We start from the raw sequence: 16,798 nt of genomic DNA on the forward strand, positions 1-16,798 counted from the left end.
CATATGGTGGATCTTTGAATTTTTTTTAGTGCAAATGCTAGTCTCACAGGCTTGGCTGTCATGGAGCACTTAAATAAATCACAAAGGACATGTAACAAATCAGAACCCTTGGGGGGTTAATTTTGTCCTCTTGTGATTTATGGGCTCTTAGCCTTCCTCTTGCTTTGCAAGGTGCAACCCCGACAACATTGAGGCCCATTAGCCCCATGACTCCATGATGACTTCTACCAAGCTCTAGGAGGTCAGAGACTCCAGTGGTTTGAAAGGGGTCAAGAAAGTTTTCACCTTTTTTTTTTATCCCAAATATGCCAAAAGGCAATTCTTCGTTGAAAATGTTCAGATTACATGGAATAGATACAAAGCATAAAAAACAACCCACAACTCAACACAAACACTGACTGGCCAAAACAAACCAAAACCAACTGGACACCACCACTAAAAAAGAAGCAACAAACTAGATAAACTGAGCATCAGAAGTGTCATCAAGCAAGGCCTCTGTAAATGGCATTAATGAGGTAAGGTTTGACTTTTGAGTTGTGTAGGGATTTATACTACTGCACATTATTAGTGGGATGAATCCACCAAAGTCATCCCCCACATCATTTGGTCAGCAATGAAATCGTGTTCAATAATGATTGTGAAGGGGTGTTACAACTTACAATACCTCAAAGTAACGGCCATGCTGTAGAACCTATACATTAGCCCCTCGTCCATGTCTGAAATTTATAGATTTTTATCAGAACAATTTTGTTCTTGTTACTTCTGTAATCTTAATAGTGATTTTTTGACGAGAATGCTCACATTGAATAAACCCTGAGGAAAAAAAAGAAAAAAAAAAAAAAAAACCTGTTCATCACACACCAATTGGCTCGATATTTCGGGCAACAAAAATTTTTATCCATGATTTTTTAGACAATGGATGATAAATGTGCTATGACGAGGATCTCAAATCATACAGCAAGTTGTCGGAAACTAATAAGGTGCTTGCCAACATGATTTTTTTTTCTTCTTACACCACATCAACACAAACACGGAATGCACTCACAGAATTTATTTCTTTTTCAAAACAAAGTGAAAACATCGCCATTTCGACTCCAGAAAACATCCCCTTGAAAATATGTAATACAAAATTTACAGGTGCTGCTTTAAAGCTCTTATGGATTTGGGCCCATTTTCCCACACATGGCGACCCACATTCATATGAATTTAGGTCCATAACTAAAATAAGAATAAGAAAAATGAACGTATACATTAGGTCAGAACCTTTGCAGACCGGTAAAAAAAAAGTAGAACCTTTGCCCGAGTACCATAACTAGTATGCCGGTATAACTTACAGCCAATCAATCTGTATCAAGGAGGTGACTAATCAGGTGGTATTCATCAAAATTCACGGGGTGCTTTGATTGGTCAAGGCTCTTCTGGTACCATGTCTTTCCAGTATCATAGATTTTCCCTAATGAAAAACAATATCAAATCACAACCAAAAACATGTTTTCCATGTTTCACTTTTAGGAAAATTTGTTTTCTCAAACCAGCTTTAGGGCCTATCTTGCATATTGGCAGGGATCCCTAAAGTTGCATTTTTGCAAGTTAGGAATCTAAGAAATACGAGAACAGATTAAATTCGATTCACTACAATATCTGCAAATTTTAAACATAATTCAGGGCAAATTTCCAATCCTCCTTTCTTCAATTTAATTGGTAGTAAATGACTTGTATAGGTGTACTAAGAATCTAACAAGAAGCTGTTTTATTGTCTTTATTTCTGAACAAAGATCTATAATTCCTAGACCAAAATGAACTAATACTCCTAAAAAATCTTTCTTTGTCAAATCTTCTTCTCCAAAATATAAGCTGCACAAAACGAATATCTTCTGCATCCTCCAAAAAAAGGGCTACAATTCACTAGGATTTAACAACCAATTTTCATGTTCACACCAACTTTATCATAAACAGGTGCACCAATAGCCTCTGCAAGCAACCGAATGGAATTTCACGATGTGGAGGATCAATTATAGATATCCAACACAGTTGCTGTGTTCGTGCCCTTGTGCAGATTCGGAGTGAGAGGTACTTTGAATCCAAGTAAGATCGAATCATGGAAAACAATTTAACATATAAATAAAAAATATAATAAAGGTAACATATAAATCAAAGTGTTTTCTTGAACAGGGATTAGAATGAGAACTATTAAAGCTGAGGAAGATTCAACCAAGCTCCCATGTTTCTTCTCCAAGAATAAATATACCAATTAAATGGTTTTGTGTTTGCTCGCATGCTCTTCGAAACTTACTGGTAGTTGTCACATTCCCGAAATGAGTGAACCAGAAACTTCTTGTGCTTTTTATCAGCAATGTTCAGTTTTAATATTCAAACTCCATAAAGTGGTAGTAATGTTTTGACGAAGGAGTATGCAAGTGCACCAGTAAAAATGTAACTGTCCACTCTGTCAAGTATACCGCCTGCTCATTGTAAACCAAATAAGTGTTTATGATTCAGTGGATGCAGAATACAAGTGAATAACAAACTAAATTCAGATAGAACTAAACTACCAAAAAAATAATAAAATGAAAAATAAGAGATAAAAAATGAAGTAAAGAAAAAAAAAAAACCCCTTGTTTATCAACACCATCATCACCTAAGGCTTGTCCCAACTGTAGAGATACTGCCATAGCCATACTGGACCAAACCAGTTTCTTTTATTCGCTCTCTTACTAGTTATTCTTTTGTTAGGACCTCATGTTCATGGGCCTGTTACTATTTTTCTTTATGCTATTGAGTCAGCAGCCGCCCTACTAAGGACATCTTTGTAATTGTTCATTTAATTGAGATTAGATCTAATAAAACAAAGTTAATCGACTGGAGAGAGGATGGTCAACTCTCTTCTCCAACACCCTCTTCCTCTCTCCACAGTTATGTATCTCTATTTCCCTTCTTCCAATCTCTCTTTTCTTATTCAAATACACTTTTATTGCCGAGTGTTATCTTCTACTCCAACTATACGGGGTTGGATACATGAATCCTACTTGTCATTTTTATTATTTGTTTTCCTCTCCCCACATTGTCCAATGCATACAGAAGCAAAATTCCAAGGTGAAATACAGTATAGTACTATTGTCATCAGGATGACATGTCATCTGATCTTCTATTTCCACCAAGACCTTCCAGTGGTACCACCTTGCTTGCCTGTTCTACTTGCTTTTCTACATCTTGAGTAATAATCTGCTCAGCAATTCCAAGGGTGCAACACAGTGCATTTTGAACCATGAGTTCAATCCCTCACATTTAGAGGATGAGCATGATTAATGCAATATTGAGACTAATTCCTCCAAAATGATATGGTCTGGTTGTATAGACAATTCTAACGTATCAACATAATTCAAAGATGCTTGTAGTCCTTGAACTTGCAAATTCTAAACAATCTAGGAGGGCAATAGAGGCCTCATAACATAGTCTATTTATGGAAGAAGAGCATAAAGGTGCAACAACCTTTCAGCTTCGCTGCACAAATTGATGGTTGTAGGCATCACAGGCTCACAGCTGCTCTCTAAAGGGAGTTTTACACAACTTTTTTTGGGTAAGGGGAGTTTTACAACATACACCATAAGCATTGCAGAACACTGTCATCACTTCTCTGTTAACTTCCCATTTATGGCTTTCTGTACTTTTACCTCCAGTTTCTTACAGTCCTATTTTTAGGTTTTTTTTTCTAATTTTTAAAAGATAAAAAGAAAAATTTTATTAAAAGGATAAAAAGAAGCTGGATACAACCACACCATAGGTGCTAAGAAAACACCTCTCGAAAGATCTAACAACAAGACTTGCAACAAAAACATACACAAAAGCACACAAGAGAATTTGAGATCCAACCCTTCCAGCAACAGACATCAACCCCCACTATATCTTCCCATGGCCAAACTCAGTCTTCCCCATTATAAAAGTCTTCTTGTCCTCCTTGCTCATTCCAAATCTCTCTCCCTTCCCCTGTAGTTGATCTTTTAATGCTTTCTTCCCCCATCTTCTCAAATTCTTCAAAAGCTTTTCTGGCTTTGCCAATCTCCACCTCTCTATCAACAATTTTCCTTACAGTCCACCCTTCCTTATTAAACCCTCCTTACCATCTTCCCTCCCTCTTAACTTCGCTTCCGCCTTCCTTTCCTATCTTCATTAGCTTCCATCTACCCCTCAAAAATAGACTCTGAAGGGAACTCCTACCTGATCGTATCCACAGAGTCTTGAATCTCCCCATCTGAATTTTAGTTTTATCCCCTTCTTGTACAATATTTTGAATTTGCTACTGGGACCCACTCCAACAATATCCTCTTTAAGCCGCGAGAAAACCTTGGTAATGCGCACAATCTGAGGATTGCTTGAGCCTCTCACCTTTTTCGCAGCCACCAAAGTATCCAGACTTTCATTCTTATCTTGCTCCCTCCTCCAACTCAAATCGATTCCTACTTTTCTAACAATCACTTCAGTAACCAACAAGTCTTAACTGTGCCTGTTGAAACCTTCCTCTTCTATGCTTCATTGCCTCCCTCAACTTTAACTACTTTTGATCGATCAAAAATGTCATTTTCTCAATCATGAGCTCTCCCCTCGAGCCCCTCCCTCCTTCCTTCACCTTCTCCCTCAAACCACCCTCCTCTTCGACTTCACAGATAAGTTCCAACCCTGAGATCAAAACAGGGATATCACTTACCTCTTTTGAGATCTCTCCAGCTACAGTTTGACTAAAATTGTTGCTCACCACCATCTCTGTAGAGTCCGCCGCTTTGAAAACTGCATCTGTCCCTTCCTTCACTTGAACCTTACTTGATCTACCAATCACTATCGCCTCTTCTTTATCCTTTGTCAACCTCTTTTGAACTTACTCCAGCTCCAATTTGACTAAAATTGTCACTCGCTACCACCTCCGTAGAGTCCACCGCTTTGAAAATCGCTTCTATCCCTTCCTTTGCTTGAACCTTTACTTGATCTATCAATCACTATCACCTCTTCTTTATCCTTTGTCAACCTCGAGTCTTCTTCCCTGCACCATCATACTCGGATATAACCCAGATCCACTCTTCTTTCTCTTCTCTACAAGCTTGAGCCCCTCCTCTTCTCTTCTTTAGAAACCAAAATGACCTTAACGGCTCAATCAGACAAAAGATTTTCCTCCAGCTCCCTTTCTAGAAACCCTTGATCTAATTCTCTTGTCTTTTCTTTCATCTCTCTTTAACATTTTTGACATGAAGTGGTCCCCACTAAAATTAGTTTCCTCCCTAGGACCCACATACTCCTCCCGTGTGCTTCCCTACCACTGCTTCAGTTTCACCTTCCCCTCCCAAAACTACAACTTTTCTCCCGAGGACCCCAGCCTATTGTCTTCCTCCTCTGGCCATCTTTTCGTATTCTCACCACTTCCTTCCCTCTAATCCTACTCTACCACACTCCATTCCTCTTTTCTTCCCTCCATCTCTTCCTCTTTATTTTCTTTTGCCCTTGCCACATTGAAGAAAGCCTGATCCTCCCCTTCTACGAGCAACCTCTGATCATGACTCTCCCCAACAAAGTGGTGTTCCACCATGTTTGGGATCCTAGCAACGTCCTCAACCTCTGCCAAGATTCTAGCAACGTCAACTTATCCCATGTCTTATTTTTGTCATCATGTTTGAGAAATTTGCCATAGAGCCCTCCAATTTCCGAATGTGAGTAAACACTACACATGAAGAGGTGGTATACACAACACCCCAATCCACAATGCTCTTCTTCTCAAGCCGCCACCAATTGCCCCTGCTGCCGGGAACCACCTACTTAAATGTAAGTCAATCTCCTTGATCATCTCCCTTTCTAACTCCAGCACCCACTCTACTTCAGCTCTGTTACGAAACATGAAGAGAAACAGCCCCCCATTATGTTTCCTGACACCCAAAAGCCTATCCCTTCCCCATTCAAAAGACACCCATGCTTCTACCTTCTCGACTTCCAAATCAATCCCAATGAACCTCCCTGCCAAACTCGCTTCCAGGACTCAGTCTCTCTCTCACCAACATGACTTACATCCACATTAATCACTTCAACAGATTATTGGTGATAAAACAACAATGTGTTCAATCCATTTCCAAGTAGTTGATTTTCTGAAGGTCCAATTCTACCCCCTACAGGAAGATAAGTTGCATCATGCAAAAACATGAAGGGACAGAATAAGTACATAGGATATTTTGGAGAAATATCACAGGTTCCTTAACCATAGTTTACTTCCTCTTTTTTTTCAGAGAGAGAGAGAGAGAGAGTTCTGGCAACTAACATTTGGGTCTAAAAATTAATTGTATTGGTTGATTTTCCCCTTTTTGCCCAATGGGGTGTTAAATGCAGAATCTTGAACTACTTTGAATGCCTTGGATTTATGGAATTAAAAGAATTTAGAGCAAGAGGATATTTCCCAGAGAAGTAGAATAGAACCAAAGGTAGAGTTTGAGTTGCTTTGACTGTCGAGTAGATAATTCAGATGAAGAAAAAAAACGAGGTCCAGTTCCAGCATGGGCTTACAAGGAATTGAAGTCATTCAGATTCATAATCTTAAGATATCCCCAATAAAGTACTTCATTCCAATTAATGCTTTTATCTTGTGCAACAAAGTTCATTGACAGCACAAGTTGGAGTGCACTGTTGCAGTTAAAAGTCCTAAAAGAGTAATAGTCCAGGATGGACATTGGTCAAGGTTATATGAACCAACAAAAAAACTGAGTACCACCTAAAGGCAGTTGTTAAGATAACACCCTCCAGATAACACAAGTGGCTTCCAGGAACTTCGATTTGCCAGGATCAGGGTGAGAGGTAGAGGAGTTTACAAAGTGCCTCGTGTAGTTCCCATCCTCGATAGAGATGTATGGCTCTATTGCTCACTCAGGATGGATAAGACGAACGAGTCAGTACAGAGCTTAGCTGAGTTAACTCACCAGACTGGTGTCAATACATGTGGCGCAGAAAGGGAAGTTGATGCGCCATCTGCCTCTAAGGTGAGGTTGAGTGTGATTCAAGACCAACAAGATGCAAAAAAGATTTCTTCATAAGAAAAGAGCATGGAACCATAAAAGGAAATCTGGTGGGACTGGGGAGGGAGCTCGGGCAAGAAAAGGAAACTTTACTCAAATTTTAAATTTTAAGAAGAAAGAAACCCAGGGGAAGAAGGATAGTAGATGTCGGGTGGTCGGCCATTCCAAAGCCCGACCCGACCTAGAGACCCGAACCCCTTCCCTAATCCATGTCCAGCCTGAGCTAGTGGGCCAAATAAAGACAAAAGCCCAGATTGAATGTTCTCACGAGGAAAATGTTTATGACAGCCCTGTCGTTACTCCTCTGTTCTTAGGCAAAGACCTTCCAGATACCCCACTTTCAGTCGGAGGGGAAGCAAGAGATGTGAATCGCCCTCCAACGCCATTGCATACAGGGAGTTCGAGTTCAAATAGAGAAGATGTGGAAGAGGAGTCTGATTTTTTTTTTTTATCAATGAAGAGGAGTCTGATTCAGAGCTGAGTTCATATGAATCTGAGGAAGACATTGATGGCCGGGAGGTGGCTCTAAAAAGAGCACAATCATTATTTGAGAACCGGGAAAACTGGGGCAGTGTGGAAATTCTGGAGCTAATGCAGCTTGTGAACCCAGATTATGGTCGCTCTGATCCTAGACACCTTGAGAAAGGAGGAAAGACTGAATTTGCAGCAAACTCCAAACCAGGCCTTTCGTCTAACCTCTTTACTTGCTCTCCCTGTATTACTTATTCTTCCTTCTCCTCTGTACCTGAGCCTCACTGTGTTTCTTTTGTTTCTCTTGATTCAGGTGATGGTGGGCTTCTATCCCAACCCTCGGCAAGTCCCTACGAACAAGCTCTGACATTGAAGACTCGCTTGAATATTGCCGATCAAGAGAACAATGGGGAAGGCACTAAGCATCAGATAGGAACAAAAGGAAGCAGCAAAGGGAAAAAGTTGGTACTTGGGGTAAAGAAAGGGACAAATAGAGAGCTCAAGAGACTTCAATAGGGCTTTGTTGACCAAGGAACTGGGCCTGTAAGCAGCACCAATAGAAGGTTGGTTAAGGGAAAGGAAGGTGTAGGCAAATCATGAAGATTTTAAGTTGGAACGTAAGGGGGCTTGGAAGGAGTTTGAACAGAAGTTTGGTGAAAGATACTTTAAGGAGAGAAGACCCAGACATAGTGATCTTACAAGAAACAAAGAAAGAAGTAACGAACAGAAATTTGATTAAGCAATTTGGGGAATCAGAGGAAGGAAATGGGTAGATCTCCCTGCAACGGGAACAGCGGGAGGAATCCTAATTATGTGGAAAGAGGAGGTGGTTATTGGAATAGAAGTGGACAAAGGAAAGTTTATTGTCTCATTCCTTTTCACAAATACTTCTGATGGATTCAATTGGATCATGACTAGAGTGTACGGACCAAATTCTCCTTCTTAGAGAGGGAGGTTATGGGAGGAATTGGACTCCCTGCATGAGTTTGATGACTTTGCCTGGTGTGTTGGTGGTGATTTCAATGTCACAAAATTCTGCAGTGAGAGCTCAAATAGTAGGAGAGTAACAAGAAGTATGAAGGACTTCTCTGAGTTCATTGCTAGACACAACCTTAGAGATCCCCCCCGCCCCAACAATGGCTCCTTTACTTGGTCAAACACGAGGGAATGCGCGATAAGTAGCAGATTGGATAGATTCCTCATGACCAATGGCTGGGATGAACACTTAACTAATTGTTTGCAGTCAATTAAGCTTTGTTGGATCTCTGACCATTGGCCGATGGTGCTCCAGAATGCAGTCTTTAGGAAGAGAAGGGTGCCTTTTAGGTTGGAGAAGGTATGAACTGCACATAAGAACATTCAGCAAAGAGTAGCTTCCTGGTGGGAGGAGTGCAGGGTGGAGGGTTGGGCAGGGTTCCGCTTTCAGCAGAGGCTAAAACACCTGAAGGGGAAACTAAAAGCTTGGGGTAATGAGGAGTTTAAAAGTTTTGTGGAAGATAAGAATAAGCTAATTCAAGAGATTGATGATCTGGATCAGAGAGAGCAAACAAGGAATTTGGATGCAGAGGGTAGAAACCGAAGAGAAGTTATTAGAAGGGAGTGGGAGAAAATTATACTAAGGGAGGAAATCTATTGGAGACAAAGGTCTTGAATGAGATGGCTGAAGAAGGGAGATAACAACTCAAAGTTCTTATATAGTTACGCTTCAAGAAGAAGAAAGAAGAACTACATCTCAAAACTGAGGGTGGGGTAGAGAGAGGTAGATGACAAGGGAGAAATTTCAGAAGTCATCGTGCAGTTTTTCAAAGGCCTCTACTCAAAGGAGGGCACTAACAGAATTCCTCTGAACAGATGGGAGGGCCTAAGTTTGTCTGAAGACAAAAGGGTGTGGCTAGAAAGAACTTTAGAAGAGCAAGAGATTAAAGAAGCAATATTTAAGATGGACAGTGATAGAGCTCCTGGACCGGATGGGTTCCTTATTCTCTTCTACCAACTTTGCTGGGACACAATCAAGTCTGATCTAGTGGAGGTGTTTGCAGACTTCTACCTATCAGCCATTGTGAACAAAGGAAACAACTCAACATTCATCACCCTAGTGCCAAAGAAAGAGGGATCCTTAGAAGTTAAGGATTTCAGACCTATCAGTTTGGTGGGAAGCTTATACAAAATAGTAGCGAAAGTGTTGGCAACAAGGCTAAAGGAGGTGCTGAATGACCAAATTTCAAACAACCAATTCGCTTTTGTGCAAGGAAGACAGATTACTGACAGCATTATAGTGGCCAATGAATGTGTAGAAGAAAGAAGACAAAGTGGCAAGCCAGGGGTGGTAATCAAGTTGGACCTTGAAAAGGCCTATGACAAAGTGGATTGGGATTGCTTGTTAGATATTCTAAGCTTGAGAGGTTTTGGTAGAAGGTGGATGAGATGGATAAAAGGGTGCATAAGCTCTGCTTGGTTTTCAGTCTTGATTAATGGTGAACCTACTAGATACTTTAATGCAAACAGGGGCTTGAGACAAGGGTGCCCTCTCTCCCCCCTACTCTTCACTATGGTGGCGGATGTACTCAGTTACTTGATACAAGAAGCAAGGGAGTTAAATTTGCTAAAAGGTTTTGAGATAGGTAGGGAGGCAGTCCCAGTTTCTCACTTGATGTTTGCAGATGACATTATACTTTTCCTGGAGGCAGATCTGGAGAACATTTCCATCTTAAAAAGAGTGCTAAATAGTTTTGAGATGGTGACAAGACTCAGAACTAATTACTCTAAAAGCAACATTGTGGGCCTGAATGTAGATGACCCTCTCTTGGAGAGGTTTAGGGAGCTGTTGGGGTGTAAGTTGGAGAGGCTCCCCATTACCTATTTGGGAATGCCTCTTGGTGGGAACCCGAGAAGTCAAAGTTTTTGGGACCCGGTAGTGGGAAAATGTGAGAAAAGATTGGCCACGTGGAAGAAAAGCTTTCTTTCAAAAGGTAGAAGACTTATGCTAATTAAGGCTTCCCTTGCCAACCTGCCAACCTACTTTCTATCGGTTTTCCGAATCCCAAGCTAAGTAAAAAGCAAGATTGAAAAACTACAATGAGATTTCCTATGGGAAGTGGGTAGTGAAAACAAGTGTCATCTAGTAGGCTGGAATCAGGTTTGCAAGCCAAAGGAAGTTGGTGGTTTGGGACTAGGACATATCAAAGAAAGGAACTTGGCCCTTTTTGGAAAATGGCTTTGGAGATATCCCTTGGAGATAGAAGCGTTGTGGACAAAAATCATCAAGAGCAAGTACGGGAGACATGCCAATGGTTGGGATAGCAAGGTCCACTTGAACCGGGCCAAAGCCTCTTAACCCTTGGAAAGGTATTACTTCTATCTATGATCTCTTTTTGGTTCTGTTAGATATCAGGTGAGGAATGGAAATAGAATCAAATTATGGACTGATTTGTGGTGGGGAGAGGACACCCTTGCTAACTCCTATTCTAGAATCTTTAACCTGTCCCAATCCAAAGAAGCCATGGTAGCCTCTAGCCTCAACCCCTCACCCTCGGGAACAACTTGGAACCAGTGTTTTAAAAGGCATGGGAGGTGTACACTTGGAGGCGCGCGAGGCATTCCCAAAACGCCCTGAGGCGTATGCTATCTAAATCCATTGATAGAAAGAGACTCTACGGGGGATGTGCATGAGGCCTGCTAGAGGCGTACGCCTCATGTGCCTCATGCACATCCCCCGTAGAGTCTCTTTCTTTGTGTGAGAAGCTTGTTTAAAGAGAATAAACACCTGCGAGTTGCTTCAGAAAAAGTTTAAAGGCAGGTTATGCATCTCCCCTCATGTCTGGCCTCTTTGTCATGGTGACAGGGAGACAACTGATCACATCCTTCTTCATTAACTGGTCACTAGAAAGATTTGGCACTTCTTCCTAAACCTAGTTGGTTATAGCTGGGTGTTCCCAGAGAGGGTGGTGGACATCTTGTGGCAATGGCAAGATAGAGGGCTAGGAAAAAGAGGAAGATTTTACTCGAATACAGTGACCCATACAGTTTTGTGGGGCATTTGGGAAGAAAGGAGCAATAGAACCTTTGAAAATAAAGCTAGAAATGTTGAAGATCTAACTTCCTACATCACACATCTCTGCAACCTTTGGGTAATCAATGTTGAAGTGTTCAAAGGTTTCTCCCTAAATGATCTCTACAGAAACCTTCAAGAAATCCTACACTCCTCTCCAAGATCTGAGTGGACTATGAGACAGACTCTTAGAGAAGAAGGAGAAATGACTCTAAACTTTGATGGTAGCACCCAAGGATCCACAGGTCAAGCAGGAATCGGGGGTTAATCCGAGGGGAAAGGGGGAATATTTGCTGGGCTTACAGTGGTCCGATTGGGAGGGCTGATGCCACAAAGGCAGAGGTTTTGGCTGCACTACAGGAATTCGCCTTGCCAAACGGCTAGGTTTATCCTCCTTAACCATTAAAGGGGATTCTGCAAATACTATAGCTTGGTTACAGGATAAGGGAGGGCCCCGGAGACTAGCCCACTTCTTAGCTGAAGCCAGGGATATCGTAGGCTCTATGAATGTGAAGTTGGTCTGGATTCCTAGGGAGCAAAATTCTGTTGCTGATATCCTAGCAAAATCAGGGGTCTCTAGAGATTTCTTGTTTAGTGACAGTTGTTTGCCTTTGTAATCCTGCCAATCCTTTCTTGGCTTCAGTACATCCTCTCATGTACTTCTGTTTGTTTCTTCTTCAATAAAAAAGTTACCTTTGCATCAAAAAAATAAAAAATAACACCCTCCAGACCCAACAACAGCTCTTACTACCCGCCTACAACAGCAAAACGGAAGGTAAAACAGAATGAGAAGCCACATTTTCACATCAATCGCAACACCAACAAAGCAAAATTACTAGACACAGGTCAATCTTCCACCTCACCAAACGCTTCTAGGCCTCCATCCTTATCCCAAATTTCTCCCCCTAACGCTTCAGAAGCCTTTCTCAAATTTTCTTCCTTCCTCTTCCTTTCAAATGCTTCAAAGGCTCTTCTAGCAAAGTTTTCTCCTCCTAAGAAAAACAAGCCCAAAGACTTGCTAATTTCCACCTCTTTATCAACTAAAGTCTTCAAGTCAACTCTTCCTTTCTTCATATCCCTTTCCTCTGACATCACCTCGATAGAAGCCTCAGCCACAGCAGATCCAACAAAATTACAAAGAATGTGGTCTCACATGTAATGGTAGAACAAAAATTTTCCGCACCCTACCTAATGGCACAACTAACTATTGATGTTGTTTTTAATGATGATCATCTAATTTAAGATGTCTTCACACAGACAGTGGAAGTGGGATATATGTTTACCATTAACAGATACACAAGCCATTTTTTTATCAGCAACACAATGAAAATCCAGTCATTAATTAAAGAAGTACAACAAGAAGTTGTGACTTGTGAGTACATACAGCTCTAGCTTTCCGACCCACCCAAACATTTTACATCACTCACTGCCCAAAAAAGATGTTTTTTTTTTGATAATTCACTGCCCAAAAAAGATGTTGTCTATTAACTCCCTGCTCAGCCAGGCAATCAGCTAAACTATTTTCTGATCTTTGGACCCATTTGATTTCTATCTGCATATCCTTAGAGAACCATTTGAATTGCTTTAATTAATTCCTGAAGCACCAAGCAGCTTCCATCTTTAAAAGCCAGCTAATAACAACTTTGGAATCTCCTTCAACAATCAACCTTTCACCTCCCAACTCCTTAGCCTTCTGTACCTCTATGTTTGCTGCCATCACTTCAGCTCTTACTGAATCCCCTTCCCCTATGAGGCCTGAGTACAACAGATACACAAGCTTTTTAAATAAAAAGATATTGAAAGTACATACTTCTAAAAGGAGGTAGACACTAAACCAAATTAGCCCAGCCACCATTGGTTTTCACAATCCAAAATTACAAAGGTAGGCTAACACCCATATTATAACTCAGCCCGGTTTAGCACTATCCTTGCTAATCTTCTAACCTACTTGAACAAGGAATATCATATGGTCTAAACATCTTGGTCTTCACCACGATGGCATCTAAGCCAATAATCATCTGTGAATCCCCCTCCACTTCCACATTGTCATTGCTCAAGGAGAAGCAGAAACAGAGACCTTCAAGAGATCAAAGCTTTGTTCTGATAGAATCACTTCCCAACAGGACTTGAATATACCATCTATATGTCACCAGTGTGGTTTCTGAATGCCTCTCCTATTGCTCTCTCTGAAATGGGGAAACTCTGGCAAGGATATTAGTATCCTTAAGAAATGCTGATATGTCACACTTCCATGATTGACAAATTTTTCACCGTAACATTGTTTACATTAATATCATTTATTTTATTTATGCCACCAGAAATTAGAGCTTTCTGTTGGAAAGTAGATCAATCTAAAATCAACTCCTGTGAAGGTCTTGAGGAGGCCCTCTCTCTCTCTACCAAAGAAGCAAGGCAAAAATTCTTTGTAGGTGTAAATCGGTGGTGGTAAAGACAGTCATGAGAGGCTATTATCGATAATATTTTGGTGATGATAAGCCCATTAGATAAAGTCACCAAACATGTTTTTCACTCATTTTTGTCAAATGGTATCTTCAGGAAATGGTAGTTTATGCTGGACAGCTGGAATCCTATTCTCCTAGAAAGATACCTGTCCTCAGTTCTCTGGTCCCCCCCCCCCCAACTGAACTCCAATAGGTGGTATATTGGTAATCCAGGAAAATTTCAGGTGTTGAACCAACACAAAGGTGGACCTGTTTCCTCTCCAGGTGGCAGGTCAGCAGTTCGATCATTCAGGTTGAACAGGTCAATCCATGACAACATTATGTATTCTGAGCTTTAAGGCCAAAAAAGGTGTTTTTGGCAAAATTATTAGGCCAAATCACAAAATAAAGAATTTAAACTGATCCAGAATTGTCACTGGATGACGATTCGACCACACAGGTCAACAACGGATTGAAAACACTAGAGCAAAATTGTTGTCAGTCCTACAAGGGTTGAGATTGAGGAAAGCAAAAAGAACTACAAAGCAGTGGCATGATTGTAGAATGGCACTCTAAAGTAGTTGCAGGATGGCTGAAGGGAACTAGAATTGGTTTATGCAGGTATAGAAATGTGTTAAGTGGGGTAATAACAATTGGTTGGGATGCCAAGGGCTACGTTCAGGTGGACCTAAAGGTCAAGCAATAGCACAGCTGATGCTTTGGAAAGACAATGGGTTAACGGGAATACAGGAATCTTTTTCTTTCCTTTTTTTTTGGAGGGGTGAGGAGTAGCTTCCCATGGGAGACGTGCATGACGTGTACATATCATTGTGAATAGTTGTAAATAGGGAGTGGGTAACAAGACTAGCCCATTCTCAGGGGTGCTTCACACCATTGCATGTACTTCCTCTTTATCTCTTCTTTATCTACATAATTCAATGAAGTTGCATGTTATTCATTAAAAAAATGCTACCATTGTATTCTCAAAGTCCATACAGTATTATTATGGGTATGTAACATGTTATAATATCTTCTAATAATAGATATAAATAACATCAGCATAGAGTTAATTGCCACTAATTGAAAATATCACACAAATATGTTCAAGATCTAAAAATAAACAATCACATGTTTTTACATTAAATGAACCGCCAGATACAAGCTCGACATCTTTTGACACAATTAAACTAAGAAGAGAGTATTTTACCATGACCAGGTATGAGGGATCCAGAGTCCTTGACACCAGCATCACGTTTAATCATTGACTCAATGAGGTCACCAAAAAGAGATCCCACAAAATTCAGAAATCCAAAAGCTGTAGCACTGATGGTCATCCAAGAAAGTAAGCACAAAGTTTAAAAAACTTATCATTAAGTCAATACCATTTAATCAGGAAGTTTTTAGCCATAGGGATAGGATATCTAGACCACTCAAATAATCATGTTCCTGATGTAGGCACTGCACATGTACAAAGCAGATTGAGCATGATAAACAAACCATAAACAAGTATTCAACATATGCAGGTTGAAAACTTGCAACCAAAGAAACAGAAACAAAATCATAAATGTATTGTTAAAACTATTGATTTTTCTAGGATCTATTGATCATATGGTTGTATATAAAAGATAGCTATGTTTGTCCAGGGAGGAAGTTTCTCCTGTCCAAAATCATATGTATAGAGAAAGCCCATATGCATCAAACAATAACACCCTTGGATCTATATCAGAAAGAGAAAAACTATAAGGTGTATCAAATGAAAAAAAAAACAAAAACAAAAGAAGGTTCTCTCTCCTATACCCCCTTGGAATGCAATCCACAAGAAGACTGTACTCATGACCTTCCACAGAATTGTCTTTGGGGCTAGGTTGATCTTCACAATTACATGTAACCTTCTCACCTCAACTCAACGACAAAAACTTAAAATAGAGGTGGTCCACATGGGTGCAAAAAATGATCACCCCCTAAAAATTTCAACCCAACTCAAATTGGCAGAATTTTGCCCTTCAAAATCCACCCATTTTTTTGTTTCTCCCTTCATCTAATGGTTGCAAAAGGAAATGGAAATCCATCCCAATTAAAATCCCCTCCTTTTTTCAGACTCCATCCCTGAAATCTACCAATCCTAATGCAGCCAAGGTATTTGGGTCATTGTTGAAACAACTTAGTTCTTTTTGAATTATTTATTGTAAAAGTACCACCTATTTTTTTACTCTCTTTTTATCATTAACCAGATGGAGAAGCTCTTTTAAATTGTACTAAAACTTTTAATGGAAATGAATCTAGTAATCTAGTCAATGCAAGGAAGGAAAAACCAAACCTTAAGAGTGACTTGAAAGACAAGACCAGACAAAACCAAATACAATAAATATCCTTTAAAGCATGCTCCCCTTGACAGTTTCCAAATCCATCTGAATGAGATATTCACTCTAGATGCCAGAGTTAAGCCTCTCTAACATAATGTCAGGAAATCCTTGAGCCCTTGGAGCTTCTGGAGACTGTAGAAAATACTTTTATAGATTTCGACCTGACCTGACAGATAGCAATATTTGGTACCCTAATTCTCAGGGTTTTTCTCTTATGCTTCCTTCTGTATATTACTACCTCTCCTTTGACCTTGTAGCCTTTTCAAATGAAAGAAAGAGTAAACTGGTGCCTCCAAAAATTAGGGCCTTCTATAGGGAGGTTTCTTATAATAAGATTAACGCCTGCAATGTTCTTCAAAAACAGAGACCTAGCCAGTGTTTATCCCCTTGTGTGTGCATTCTATGCCTATGCAAGTGGAGAAACAAGTTGCCACT

General features: G+C 40.3%; 1 protein-coding gene across 2 annotated transcripts in view; it reads right to left on the reverse strand.

Annotated features, from left to right (window-relative positions):
- Positions 1–2,099: 2,099 nt before the first annotated feature.
- The window catches only part of LOC104598544 (phosphatidate cytidylyltransferase 4, chloroplastic), a 36,039-nt gene continuing 21,340 nt past the window's right edge, over positions 2,100–16,798 (reverse strand). Inside the window, exons 6-7 of one of the 2 annotated variants that reach the window (XR_016077344.1) lie at positions 15,208–15,458; positions 2,100–2,462 (exon numbers count right to left, since the gene is read on the reverse strand). Coding sequence is in view for 1 of the 2 variants with exons in the window: in XM_010260666.3 (XP_010258968.1) it covers positions 2,371–2,462; positions 15,208–15,323 (208 nt within the window). In the remaining variant the exon portion in view is untranslated. The remainder of the gene's footprint in view (positions 2,463–15,207; positions 15,459–16,798) is intronic. The other variant, XM_010260666.3, reaches the window with a different exon arrangement.

The sequence above is a fragment of the Nelumbo nucifera genome, chromosome 6 (genome assembly GCF_055504915.1).
Source record: "Nelumbo nucifera cultivar China Antique chromosome 6, China Antique-T2T, whole genome shotgun sequence".
Taxonomy (NCBI): Eukaryota; Viridiplantae; Streptophyta; class Magnoliopsida; order Proteales; family Nelumbonaceae; genus Nelumbo; species Nelumbo nucifera.